Source organism: Telmatherina bonti (genome assembly GCF_933228915.1).
Source record: "Telmatherina bonti genome assembly, chromosome: 22".
Classification (NCBI taxonomy): Eukaryota; Metazoa; Chordata; class Actinopteri; order Atheriniformes; family Telmatherinidae; genus Telmatherina; species Telmatherina bonti.
The window spans coordinates 34,063,410-34,078,231 of NC_136631.1; the positions used below are offsets into that span (position 1 = coordinate 34,063,410).

The following is a 14,822-nucleotide window of genomic DNA, read 5'->3' on the forward strand; positions in this document are numbered from 1 at the left end:
TTTAACGTGGGTAATATTGTGGGGTTGGAAGGGAGAAAAACAAAACAAACAAACAAAGAAAAAAGCCTGTAGCACTTTATGTAAGTACCTGCGTCCAACTGGACAGTCCACCAGCACCTTCCTATGATGCCCTCTACTGTTTGATTTTGTGCTTGTGTTGTTCTCACTCATATGTAAGTCGCTTTGGATGAAAGAGTCTTCTAAATGACTATGGAATAGAATAGAATAGAATAGAATAGAATAGAATAGAATAGAATAGAATAGAATAGAATAGAATAGAAACTATTGCTTTATCTGTTATGATCTACTGTCACTGTTGTTCTCTAAGCAAGTAAAAGTTTCTATCAGGACGTCTCTAACACAGGTGGGCAACTCTGGTCCTTGAAGGTCACAGTCAAGGCCGGATCATCCAATGGGCATTATGGGTGCAGGCCAGGGGCTCCAAGCCCGCTTGGGGGTCCCTGGAACACTCTGGGCCCAAGGGCCTATGGACTTTTCATCCAGCCCTGGCCACAGTCTTGCGAGTGTGAGGAGTTTCCCTGCTGCAACACACCTGATTCAAATCAATGGTTGAATGGCAAACTTGTGCAGTTTGACCTTAAGCTCTGCACAAGTCTGTTCAGGATGTGTTGCAACAGGGGGAAAAAAAAGCCCCTCGACGACTGGAATTGTCACCCTTGGTCTAATAGCATAACCATGACTCCAAATGAATGATAAACCTCTTTATAAATGCTAGAGGTGTAAACAGACAACATGCCCAGTTCAACACGCCTGCTTTGAAGTTTATTAAATGCTGTGTTCACAGCTTATTTTGACTTATTTCAGTTATTACTGTTTTTATTTTACCTAAAGTACAGCCTCCCAAGGTCATGCTGGGAAAACTGCATTTGATATTGCAGACTTGTCAAAGCTGTTGTGACAGCCACACAGGATAAAATGAAACGGTTTCACAGCCTGGGATGCTTTTCCCAAGATGAGGAAGCTGATCTTCACTTGTGAAATTGGTGAGACACTTCTTTAAAATCATGCACTCAGTCCCAAAGCATCGCAGGTGAGCAGGAGGGGGATGAAAGTGATTTGTTTCTCACACTTTGCTCCATAAATCTATGAAAATCATTTTACTTCTCGAAATGAGCATGTAAGCAGAACTGTGTTGTGCTGTCCTGATTATTTCACTTGCACGTGACTCTGTATTGTGTTCATTATATTAACACACAGCTGGTTAACTGTATGTAAAAGTATGTCACGCAGAGACAGATTGCTCATCTTCTTCAAAAGGAAATCTTCATAACATGTGATGCGCTGTCAGTGGATAAGTGGCGCCACCTGGTGGTTTAAAAGAAATACTTCCGTTTCTTCTCTGACTTCTACGTCAATTTTATTCAATATATTTAGGTGGAAACACACTCGTTGACTGAATCAGGTAATTTTCCTGATTTTGCTCTTGTTTAACCATCACGAACTATCATTTACATGCAGAAAAGAGATCAAATTCAGCTTTGAAAATTATATTTTTAATAATATGTTCCAAAATGCAGCCGTCATTTAACCTTTTCACCGTTTCCCCCATTTACTCAACCTTTATAAAACCATTATAGGTCCCCTGTTTCTCCAACCACATGCTTTATCCCCATCATCCCTGCTGCATCCACTTACCTGATTACCTCAGAGCTATTTAGACCTCCATCTTTTCTCCTACTTTTGCTTCTATAACTGACCTCATTCTTACTTGAGAGTCTTCTTGCAAGTAAAGTTTGTTTTTACCTTCTCTGCCAGCCTGCCCACATTTCATACGAAACTTAACACGTAAAGTTACATTTTGCCACAATTAAAGGCCTCAGCTTTGCTTGGATGATGAGTCCAGAACTTACTGATTAATATGGCATGCTTAGAGCTTTGCTCATAACAAAAAGCATGAAATATGCTTTTTATATTGCAAAGAGGGTTTGAGGTCTTTTTGGAGTCAACAGAGTAGCTTATACCCATACACAATCACAGTGAAGAGCACAACAGCCACAAGACTGATATAAGTATTACAGTGCTGGATTAAAGTGTCATATAGAAGTGAATATATGCTCTTTGCTTTGCTGATTATGTCCAGATTTAAAGCACACGAGTAGGGAAAAAGAAGGTGGAGATATGGTATGGATTAAGGATGAGTACTTCCAGAAATACATATTATATATTGCACATAGATTATGAGTGCTTATGTTTGGATGACTGCATTAAATCTGATGTGCAGTAAAAAATAAAAAATAAAAGAAAAACAACAACAAAAAACAGACTCTTTGATAGAAAAAAAAATGTATTCATCAGCGGTGGAGAACAAAAAGAGGAAATTATAGAAGTAAACATTTCACAAATTATTAGTATTTCAAATTTGATATCTGACAGGATTATAAATCAACTTCAGTCTTTCTACATATATATATACATTGATAATAATAACCCAATAATATATGACATGACCTTTCAGATAGATAGATAGATAGATAGATAGATAGATAGATAGATAGATAGATAGATAGATAGACATATATTGAAGTAAAATATATTTTAAAATAAACATTTAGTGAATTAGTGAAACTGTAAAAGGTTCGATGTTTTTTTGTTTTTTGCTTTGTGCATAGCTTCCCCCTCTACACTTTCCCCTTTTCTCTCTCTCCGTTTTTTTTTATCCATGTGACGGATTAGCATCAAGGGATTAGAGACAGATGTAAAGCAGAAGTCAGGATCCAATCCAATTCTTCCGCCATCTCGTCACAGCAGACATCTCTGCGGAGAAGGTCTATAAGTGCATATCAAGCAAATCCCGCCTTCCGCTTCAGCCTAAACTCTTTCCTATTGGTCTGCCTTTTGATTGACGTCACTGTTGTCTAATCACAGTAGAGCCTGGGAACTGGGAGGGTCAGATGTGCAGATGTGCATGAAGGCCACGGTGCTGGAGTTTCCAGTGGGAGAAAGAACAGCTCTTCAGAAGCACAAACGACTTACAGGACCAATAAAAAGAAAGGTGAGAACTAGATTATCTGTCATTGCTATTTAAAACCTCTAATCAAGAATTTAATGATGGCAAGTTAGTGTATTTAACTGTTTTAGTTCTACTTCCTGCTATGGACTCCGTTTTTTTGTTGTTTACACACAACTTTGAATGCTAATTCTGTTAAGCTAACCCTCACAAATAACAGATTTCTCCATTTTACAAGCATAAACTAAGTCTTTTTAGCTCGTGATGTGTAAATGCAACCTTTTGAAAAACTTTCAGACCTTCTTAGTTTGTTTTATTCCCCAAGTTACTGTGTTTAGAGGTTTAAATCCCATGTTTGCATAATTTAAAAGCTATCGTCAGCCTTTAAACCTATTTTCAATTTCTATCCTCTTAGTCAGCAATTTAACCACAAACTGGGATTAAAAGTTGTAGTATAGATTACAGTATTTTTTTTTTTTTTTTTTTTTATCATTCATAAGCCATTTAGGTATAATTATACAGCCATAATCTGTTAAATCAGCTCTTTTATTGGCAGGATAAGTCATTTCCTCATGTGTGACTATCTTCTGCTCTTCTGTAAGCTTTAAGAGACTGAAACAAGACAGGAAGTTGTAATTGTCAGAGTGTAATCAAGCCTATCTGTAATGAATGAAATCTGACCCGGACTCCTGGACAGTCAAGGAGACTTGCAAGTAATACGACAGTAATGACCTGCCAGTGTAGAGGTCGTTCATTTAACTCAGCCACACATAGTTTGTCCTTGTGCCAAGGTGCATTTTTCCATTATTTTTTCTTCTCCTGCTTCAGACAACACCTCCCTTGTCTTGTTAGTCTGCAATCTTGCATCACTTTTCACCTAAATCTGGGCCTAGAAAAAATGTAACAGAAACAGAAACGTTACTCTTTAGGCCTGACTATAGCAGCAAGTTAACCATGGCCTCTTTGAGCTAATGATAAAATTAGGAAGACTTTGCTCTTTGGTGGCAGTCTTTCAGATTTATTATATTTTGACACAGACTGACCTAGACTGTCCTTGCTAGTGCTTCATTTAGTGGACAGTATATCCTGTGAAAAAGTCCTCCTTGACTGACCTCTCAACAGATTACTTAGTGTTGCTGTTTAGGTAAAAACAAACAGAGGAGCTTAAGATGTATTCATTACAAAAAAGTGTTCCCAAGCTCCCGATCTTCCTCTGAAACATGTGTGTGTGTGTGTGTGTGTGTGTGTGTGTGTGTGTGTGTGTGTGTGTGTGTGTGTGTAATGACACATTTGAAACTTTCCAGCTGCATGCTTTAGGCTCAGATATTAAACTGTATTCTGAAAGGGATTAATCAGTGACTAGTTGGGGCCTGTTTATGTTCTTACACCTTGCAGCTGCAACCTTGAACATCTCACCTTCTTATTAGATAACAAAAAAGGCATAAAGATGAAACATAAAACTTCACATCATTGTAGAGGGTGTTATTTTCCGTATGTTCCCTCCTGCAGATCTCCTTTCACTTTCGGTTTTGTTCTACAGAAATCCCATCATTAAAGATTCGATTATTAACTATTTCCAGTACTGAAATGTTTTGTAATCAGAATAAGCTTTATTCACCAAATATAAACACAAACAAGGAATTTTTTGCTGGCACATGTTTTTACTCTAGTAGAAGCATTAGGACAAGTAAAAATAATAAAATAAGTAAAGGAATAAAATCAATAGGGAGTAAGAAATAAAGCAGACTCCTATGTAGTGGTGTCCAGTATATACAAAGTTGTGCAGCAAATGTAAAATCAAATATACACTATAGTAGATGCAGTCGAGGACCAGCATGAAAGAAACACGAGTCATTAAGTGCAGTTATGGATGGATTAGAAGGAATTAAATATTTAGTAAAGGTTTCATTTACCCACAAAAGTTTTGCCAAACTGCCCTGCCGACTTTTAAATTATTTGCACAGTTTTGTGTCGGTGTAGAAACATCTCTTTTGCTTTCTCTTGACTTTCCAGATGTCATTTGCTAGTGACAAACTCTACAATGGATATCTGCGGCGGAACATGTCAAGCATTGTTAGCATGGTGAAAGTGAGAGAAATTATAATCCATCTGCCTTGCCTGACCGCTCACGACAGGGTAAGTGTCATGAGATGTAATACACCTTCACATATGTTGTAATTATATTCATACCTTATTTGTACTACCTTCAAACTAAGCTCCTATTTTGTATAAGTGTTGTCTCATTCAGTTTAGTTTCAGTTTAGTCACACACCCATATTTACAAAGGAAAATATTTCCCCATTACATGGGGATTAAATCATAGCTGCGTTTCCATAAAATTTTTTTGCGAAATGAAAGTGATATTGTTAAGTTTCAACAAACAGCAGTTACGATTTACGGGTGTTTTCATTGAACAGTGTTTAGCAGATAAGCTGCAGGTCTCGTAAAATCTCATTTAGGTGAGGAGATTTTGCCAGAATTGCGGCCTATGCAGGGTAGCCATGTAGCGTTATTTTGGGGCTACGGCTTTTCAAAGCTTTTCTCCTTCATTTTCTTTTGTAATAGTCTAAAATTCTCAGTTGTTCGTTCTACACCGCACCATCTTTACCAGAAATGAACTGGTCACGACCCCCCACTTCACATCTGGGGACACTACATAGAAAAAAGTGTTTCCAAGACACTTTTGCAATATATTTCTATGGCATAATGACTGAAAAACCACCTCATGAGAGCATAAAAACTTTTAAGCAATATTTGAGACTTTTTTCAAAATGTAGGTGTTTCCATTTGCGTTTTTCTTATTGCGATATTTAGTTTTTGCACAATTCTAGGTGTAATGAAAACGCACCTTACGAGTGATGTGTGAATTAGATCTCCCTAAGAAGCTTTCCTATGCTTTATCTAGATTAAATAATGCTAACTTTATCATTTCATCTTTCAGTGGTACTAAATTACAACATCTTTAGGGAGTAACTGCGAACGTACAATGGGCAGTGATGGTCTTCTGTAGTAACATAGTGGTGTGGCTAGGAGGAGTTTGAACCATTATGTTTTGTCTAGGATAATGGCATTCATTTCCCCCTTTTTGGCCTCAACAGCTCCAGCACTAGTTTATATTATAGCTGGTAATTCAGTTACACGTAAGAAGTGGTTTGAGTTTGTGCAGCCAAAGAGCCACCGTAGTACTTGTAAATTAATGTTTAAACATTACCACAAAGTCATGTAACGCTGTTTTGTATATAATCAGTACACGCTAATTACTAGGGCCCGACCGATGTGGATTTTTTTATACTGATACCGATACAAAGACTTTAGAGCCGATAGCCGATATAATGGCTGATAAATCCATCCACCAGAAAAAAATTCAAAAATATTACTCAAAGCTAAAATACTACATTCTCAGCTCATTCTTAAACTCATGTCTACCTGTTAGACACCATGAACTATCTGAATTATTTACTGATATAAAAAAAAATGTAAATCCGGTTTTCTTATTCCACAGTTCCGACACACCGTCACTGTTTTATCAGCTGACCTCTTTCCTTCTTCATCGTATTTAACAGGGAAACCAAAGTGTTCCCACACAGGGGATTTGAATGAACTGGGGCGTTCAAATTCCTCCGCTCGCCATGACCATGCTGCACTTGTGTGGAACGATTATGCACGCAGCTTTTTTTTTTTTTTTTTTTTAAATATCAATCCGCGGTTCACGTGTGTGCCGAACCGTAGATACTGATCCGAATGGATTGCGGATCAATGATGATCCGTTGCACCACTAATAATAAGTGTTCAGAAGTTGTGTAAATGGCACGCAGCCACCAACTTTCACACACGTTCACCAGGTTAAACACTAAGCACGGCTTTCCTCGCTGCAGCGCGGCCACGAGGCACGCAATGACCAGTCTGTAGAGAATGTAAGAGGGAAAACATCACTGTGTTTGTTTATTTAACATTTCAACTTACCAGTGACAAAATATGAAATACTCATGAGCAGACTTGACTTTACTAGCCTCAGCGTCTATCTGTTTCACCGTCCGGTTTGCTCTGTCTCGGCTTCCACGGTAGGCAGCCATCAGCATACAATTACATTTTTAACTTAGCAGTCTCAGAAACAAACATGACAAAAATAAATCAATAAAAAATCAATTTTTTACCGATAGCTGATATCACCCTGGACCCCCATATCGGCCAATAATATCAGCCGGCCGATATATCGGCCGAGCCCTACTAATTACTAATATTAAAACACAGCTAGTTTTATTGCTGAAGCTGTAAATGGTGTTGAAAACTGCAGATGTGAATACTGCTCCATGCAGTGGGTTGGGCCTTGTTCACAAATCCAGTTACCACCCTACACACACACACACACACACACACACACACACACACACACACACTCCTCTGTCTCTGATTTTTTGGAAACCGTAGCACCAGCATTTTAGGTCTGAAGACATGGTTTCAGCACCTGAAACAAAAAACATCAGGGTTCTCATTAGGTTTCAACTCCAAACTACTACAACATTTAGTCAGATTTTCATAAAGTACTGACATGTTTGAAATACATTTCCCAAAATATCATACACTGGAGCTATAATGCTTTGTTATGTGGTCACATTGCAAACAGGATTTTAATTTAAATGGTTTTGAAATTATTATGTGTTGCATCTTAACACTATAAAACTTAGATAATTTAATTAAAATGTTAATATAAACAGCATTGTTTTGGTAGCCATCAGTTAATTTATTTATCTGTTTTCTACTAAGTAATCTGATGATGTTTACTCTTTTGTTTTTAATGTCACTAGGAAAATATAGAGGCAAAACGCGAAACTTGTGGGAATTACGATGGCATGGTGCTTCTCCTGGACTGTCTGAAGAGAAGAGAAAACTGGCCGGAGCAGTTTATCAAAGCGCTTGAGGCATGTGAGCACACACGTATTGCAGCCGAGATCAGAGCAGAATACAACGCTCTGAAAGTTGTCAACAGTAAGTCACCATATAACTTGTCTTTCCTGTTTCATGTTGAGTTTCATTCATTATTTCCTTTCGCCAGTGACTAGATCAGTCAGAACATGTTTGTGTGTTAACATAATGTACAGAGCGATATGAAACTGGAGCACTGTGTAATGGACAGTAATGTGCAATCATGTGGAAAGAAAATGCTCAATGCTGTTTATAGAAACGTTACTTGATAGTTGTCCTCTATTCCCGTCTCAGACCTGGTTTAAGAGAGCCTAGGGTGAATAAATGTTCATTTCTAATCACATTTGCACGAACGGCTGTAAGGCAAGTGAGACTTGACTGCTATAAACTGCTATACAGCTAAATAAAGCCAGTGTTTCCTCGTTGTTCAACCCCGAGAAATAACCGAGTGCTTGGCACAGGCTGCCGAGAGAGACGAGGTAGAATAGTGATGAGCTCAGTAACTGAGCATGAAGATCCGCATTTCACCATGCAGTGCACGTCATCTTTTGGCTTTGGATTTCACTCGTGGCTACTTTTTCGTTTTACTACCTTTGTTTATTATCTTCTGTTGTTTCATTGTGATTCTATTGTGTTGCATTACTGTGATGACAAGAATTAACGGTACTCTGATATCCACACAAGCCATTGCAGGGATTTGTTTCATCCCTGTTTTGTTGGACTTTAGAGACCCTGTAATCTGAATTTTGTCTGTACTGCACAGAGCTGCAGTCTTATGCGCTTAAAACACATTTTAAATATCACCGCTCTTTGCTTTGTCCTAGATTCCAGCTCTGGCTCCTCTCCAACAACTGTCACGCGGGCACATGTGCATCCAACACCAGCTGCCAGTAATGTACCCATTCCAGAGATTGGTGGTGCTAAGAGTCAGGCTGCTGTGCCTCCACCAGCTGAAGCTCCTCCAGCTCTTTCTGAGCCAGCTGCACAAACACCAGCCGTTCCGAAAACCCCTCAGGGCGCAGGAGGCCAAGTTTCTACTTGTCCTCCTGCGGTCCTAGCTCAGGTTTCTCCACCTGAGCTGGTCTTAGAGCCTCCACAGCCCGCTGACATACCACCCCTTCCATCAACACCTCCTCCTTCCCCTGAGATCCCACGTTCTCAGGCGACCAACGTCCCGCTGCAGCAGGATGAGCTTGATTTTCACCAGGAGCATAAAGTAGATATCCAAGATGTTTCAGGTGACACTGGTCCGATTCCAGATGAGGCAAATCGAGGAAACAAAGCGGCTGCCACCCTTCAACCACAGCCTCCAGCCACACTCTGCGGAACAGACACTGTATCTTCAGCTGCCTCAGTTATAAACGACAAACCACCACAGAGTACAACTCGGATCAGTTTGGATGCAACAGATGTGTCTTCTTTTTCCACAATGAGTCTAGTGAAGCATCCAGTCCAGGACACGGGTCCTCCAGTCAGCAAAGTTTCTAATGCTGTTCTGCAGCCTGAGAAAACCTCTGGACCTGCAGCTACAAAGGTGAGAATATCAACACACACATAGATTGTTCATATTGCATAATCCTTTTATAATATTAATTTATTTATTTAGATTTTCAGAAAGACCTTTATTAGATTCAGGATGTTTATTGTCTTTTTTTTTTTTTTTTTTAACAATTAAATAAATAACAAAATAAATGCCTTAAAAAGTTTTTTTTTTAAAAAGAGAGAAAAAGACAAATAAAATTAAATGTTGAATAAATTGATAGTAATAAATTAATAAACTAAAATATTTAGAATAAATATTTGAATAATTGCAAATAAAGACAATTTTATCAAAGTAATTAGAAAAAAATAAAAATTATATAAGGTCAAAAGCGGTTTGTACCAAATGTGACAATATACATCTTTATAAAAAGAAGAATATCAGAAGTGTACTCCAAGTCAGCAACATATTTGGAAATATTTTTGTTAGAATCATTATTGCTGATTGATGAGGGGTGCAGATGCAGTTCATTCAGCTGAATGTGTGGCTTCTTTGGATGCCAGAATTGATTCTTTTAAACAGACTTTTATAAAAAATCAGCCAAAATATGGACAGATCTTGATCTCTTTATTCATTTCAATGGAGAAGTGTGACTGAAGTTGACCAACATCTTACATTTAACTAACTTTTTTTAAAGGATATCACTTTAATATTATGGGGAAAACTGTGAAGTATAAAGCAGCAGGATTCAGTCTGTCATTGTAAATTCAGCCAATATTGCATGTTTTGTGCTTAAAAAAACACTGAAGAGGCTTAGACCTTTGTAAGACACATGCTAGTGGAAATCTTAGAAACATGACTAAATGAAACTATTAAAACTGTCAATTTTATTCACTTTATATGTATCAACTAAATATGAAAATAATTGTAAAATGGAGAGTAAATTTTCACCTTTTAAAAGTCATTCTCAGCATATTATATCTTCAGATTGCATATAGCTAGCTTTTTGTGGCTGCTGTCTTGGATATTTGCATGTAAAATATGACATATATTTTTAATTACTTTCATCATTTCACCTGCAGATTGTTAAAAGCATCCCAGAAACAGAACCTGCTGCTTCAGCCTCCCCTGGGCCTCCTGCTGATGATTTAACAACATCTATGGACGATGTTTTCCTCAGCAAGCCAACCCAACTCGTTAGCATCCTTCCACAAAATCCTGCCCAGGCATCCAGCCAAACAGAGCAACCCTTCTCTGGTAACACGGAACGTCTGGAAATAAGCGAGGCTGCAGCAGACACCTTGATCTCCACTCACTCTCCTATATACGCTGCTGCAAATCCAGTCACCGCCCTCTCAAGCCAGGAGAACGGTGTTGCTCCAAACCACAACGAACCTGAGGAGAACCACTACGAGTCACCAGACGAGAGCATGGTGCTGGAGGGCCACTTTTCTGAGGTGCCATCTATCCTTAACCTGGATGGACAAACCACAGCACCTCAGCTTCAGTTAATTAACGGAGAAACAGCCAAAGAAGTCATCTCCGCCCCACCAGCATCCGTTACCAATACCGGCAATGTTCTGTCGAGTTTAAATAGCTCTTGCAGTCAGAGCTGCGGTGCTTCTGAACCCGGACAAGCTGGCGTTTCTCCTGACCTGAAATCACTGCAGAATTCAGAGGGACATGCAGCTTCTGAGAGCCATTTTACCCCGTCAAAGCATGTTCTGATGGCTGCAGGAGTGGGTGCATGCGCCCTCCTGATGGCATGGAGGTTGACCAAATAAAGGCGCTTAATACGGAAATACAGAAAGAAGAAGAAGATTAGGCTTCAAGGATGGTGACTGGGGATCTAAAAGAGAAGGTGCCTTATTGTAGTCACTTTTCTAAGATGGCACAAAGCAGCAGTATAATTATTAGCTGCAGTAATAATAGCTCACTTTCTAGACCTTTGATCATGTCATTAAACACACGTCTGTTGTTAAGTTAGACATGTTTCACCTTTTTATGCTTACTGAATCTGACTTAAGAACAAAGCCAAAATTGAACCTTTTGATTGAAGTCAGGGCACTTTGTGGAAGTGGGTTGAAATCTCAGGTTTATTTATTCAAATGCTGCAAATGTAAGGTTTTTAAAAGCACACAAAGGTTGTGTGTTAACAATGGTTTGTATGCTCTTCTCGCAAAGCAGGATAAAACTGTTGGCTGTTTCCCTCTTATATTATTGTATCAAGCACCTGAATTTGTTAAGTTGTCTAATGATTATGAAACATTTTGAGTTTTTTTTCCAGTTGATGTTGGGAAATGTGGTTTTGAGTGATGGCTAGGACAAACTATATTTATTTGTACATAGTCACTAACATGTATATATATATATATGTATATATATATGTATATATATATATATATATATATATATATATATATATATATATATATATACGTGTATATATATATATATATACATATATATATATTATATATATATATATATATATATATATATATATATATATATATATATATATATATATATATTTTTTTTTTTTTTTTTTTTTTTGCAATATATGTTTTGCAATTGTAATTTTGTAAATTGTGTTGTTGAGTTGTGACACAGGTAAACATTTGGACTAGGATTGGAATTAAATGATTGGTTCTGCAGAGTCCTCTGATAATGCATCAAGAAGAAATTGAGATGTGACAGGTTGTGTGAAGCTTTTAGGAATATGGACCAGAGTTGTGACAGCATAGTTAAGAAGGATGTGAGATTGACGTATGAGAAAGCAACGGGATGATGCATGGTTAAGTGAAAATCCCAAAAATCAGGGAATCAAAGCAAACTTGAGGGAACAGATCCTCTTCTATTGAACTTCTGCAAAAAAGCTCATTTATATTTGAGTTTCCAGGTCCACAAATATTTTAATCGATGTCTTTAGTTATGCACTGCAACATTCACTTTAATAAAAATGAGATCATGAACAATCATTTGTTGTTTTTTATGCCTCCTGAACAACTGTAACGAGCAAATTAATGACAGTCCTAGTGTGGCTTATATTGCAGCTGAAAGTGTGCCCCTCATTGGCCTGCAACCTTCCGTTCTTGACTTATTTCCATTCTTATCCATCTTTTTTGGATGACTTTGCCCTATCTTGGAAACCGTGAGCGCTATCGACCCCATTCCACTTCCAGTCGATCGGGCACCCACCCAAACCCCCCCCCAGGACCACTTTCCTAGTTTCTAAGTCCTTTATTTTTTCAGTTATTCCCATTTTTATCCGTCCAAAAACGGGCAAATACCCCCTTACCAAAAGTGTAATGGTGCGTTTGAAAATACAAAGAGTGTACACGTACACGTTTCTCTTTCTTGGCTGTTCAGCGGGAGGAGGCAAATAAACTGAGCCGGGTCGAGGAAATCCTTCCTGCATTTTCTTAGCCGTGAAGAAGTTAATGAAATATAAGAAATGAACAACTTCAATTCGGCTGAACATTTTGATTGGTCAGAGTTTTTACAGATTCACGGGAAACTGAGGGGTCTAAAACTATATTTCTTCTTGTTCATGATTACAGAATGTACAACCTAAATCAAATCAAATCAAACTTTATTTCTTGAGCACTTATAATGCCACGGGCAACACAAAGTGCTTTACAAGATAAAATCAAGTCACAAGAATTAAAACAAACAGTAGATAACAAGACATTTAAAAACAACAAAGACGCAAGCTCTCTCCACACACTCATACACACACAAGGACAGAGAGCAAACACCCCCCCTTGACTAGTATCAAGACGAAGAACCACTTCACCCAGAGTAAAAAGAAAAAAGTCTCTGAGCAAGATTACCTTTAAGTAACAGAAATTAGTCAATTGTCTTCATGTGAGCAAATATTTGAAAAGAACATAGTGGTGGAAAAATCTAATCGAAAAATAGAAAATCTGGATTTTTTTTTGTTTCACAATTTTAAAATTGAATTTTTTTTGCCTGCGGGGGTGGGGGGTTGCTTCTGGGCTCTTGGGGCCGTGGGACCCGCGCTCTGTCTGCCCTGGGGGGCCGGTGCCCGGCGGGGCCGGTCCTCGCTGGTCCGGGCCTGCTGGGGCCTGTTCCCCCTGACTGCGGGGGACTCTGGCTGGGACCCCCCTCTGCCTCCTCCTGGGTCGGTGCATGGCTGGCTCCGGGGTGGGGCGGTTGGGGTCTGCGCCTGGGGATGGCTGCCGATGGCCCTGGTCTCGGGGGTCCTCCTGGCGTGCCTCATGCCTTTGTGTGGGAAGGGTCACACTGGCATGATCACCTTTTCCGGAACACGTTCCACTCTGCATGTTCTGCATGTGACACAGTCACCGAGTCGTCACGCAGTTTTATTCACTAACAGCAGCTAGTTTTCTCATTTCTGTTTGTTTCTCATTTATATTTAACTTTTTAGATTCATAGTTTAGTTACTATGATCTAAAGTTGGCTTGTATGTGTATGTATATGTGTTAATACTGGCAAGTGCGTATATGTTTGTACGTATGTATGTGTGTGTGTGTGTGTGCATAGAGGTGTGTGTGTAAATGTATGTATGTGTATATGTATATGTGTACATATGTATATATTTGTGTATATATATATATTATGTGTGTATACGTGTGTGTATATGTATGTGTATGTATGCGTGTGTATGTGTGTGTATATGTATGTGTGTGCCTGTATGTGTGTATGTATACATCTGTAGGTTGTTTTCTTTCTTTTTGTTTTTGGGTTATTTTTTAGTTGTTGTTTTTTTCTCTCCCTTTTCTCTCCCTTTATCTCTTTCCCTTTTCTTATGAGGTGTTTCTTCTCCTTTCTCTTTCTGTCTTTTGTCTGTCCTCTCTGGTCCAGCAGTACAAACTCTACAATTCAAACAACAATACAAAATAAACATAGAAATAAAATAAAAAATCAGAAAGTCAAGGGGATCATTATATCTATAAAGCTTCCCTTGGCAGAGAAAATTTGCTCAGCAGAACACAGCATCCAGACCATCATTCTGCTTGCCTAAATGCTGGACAAGACAAAAAAAAAAAAAAAAATTGAATTTTTTGACAAAAAAAAAAAAAAACTACAACAATCAGCAATATTAAAGAATTGTGAGAATCACAATATAAATCGAATCGGCATTCAAAAAACCGGAATTGAATCGATTCGGGACAAAAGCATATCGTCACAGCCCAAGAACATAGGTTAAAAATAAAAGTAAAAACTAACCTAATTTGATTAGATTTGTTTAAACTTTCTTGTTATTACAAATATCTTGTGTTTTATTTTAAATTATCAAATAAATGCATTTTAAAAATGATTAAAATCCAGTGACAAGCCATCATTTGCTGTCTGAACTCGTCCTCTAATTGGCTCTGGCTCCCGTCACTCAAGTCTTCGCCCCGCCCATATCTATCTTGACAGCGAACATAAAAACGACGTGTAGCTCCGCCGTTTGTAACG

The 14,822-nt window shown here is 38.4% G+C and overlaps 1 protein-coding gene across 1 annotated transcript; it reads left to right on the forward strand.

Moving 5' to 3' along the window:
- Positions 1-2,937: 2,937 nt before the first annotated feature.
- Positions 2,938-11,711, forward strand: mavs (mitochondrial antiviral signaling protein). The gene is made up of 5 exons (XM_079262581.1): positions 2,938-3,013; positions 4,982-5,104; positions 7,774-7,954; positions 8,716-9,425; positions 10,454-11,711. The coding sequence occupies exons 2-5, from the start codon at positions 4,982-4,984 to the stop codon at positions 11,153-11,155; spliced, it is 1,716 nt and encodes a 571-aa protein (XP_079118707.1). The 5' UTR covers positions 2,938-3,013; the 3' UTR covers positions 11,156-11,711.
- The last annotated feature ends 3,111 nt before the right edge of the window (positions 11,712-14,822 follow it).

Coding starts and splice junctions, on each gene's coding strand:
- mavs (XM_079262581.1), top strand. CDS start 4,982: ATGTCATTTGCTAGTGACAAACTCTACAATGGATATCTGCGGCGGAAC. Junction 7,955..8,715: donor CGCTCTGAAAGTTGTCAACA/GTAAGTCACCAT, acceptor GCTTTGTCCTAG/ATTCCAGCTCTGGCTCCTCT. Junction 9,426..10,453: donor CTGGACCTGCAGCTACAAAG/GTGAGAATATCA, acceptor TTTCACCTGCAG/ATTGTTAAAAGCATCCCAGA.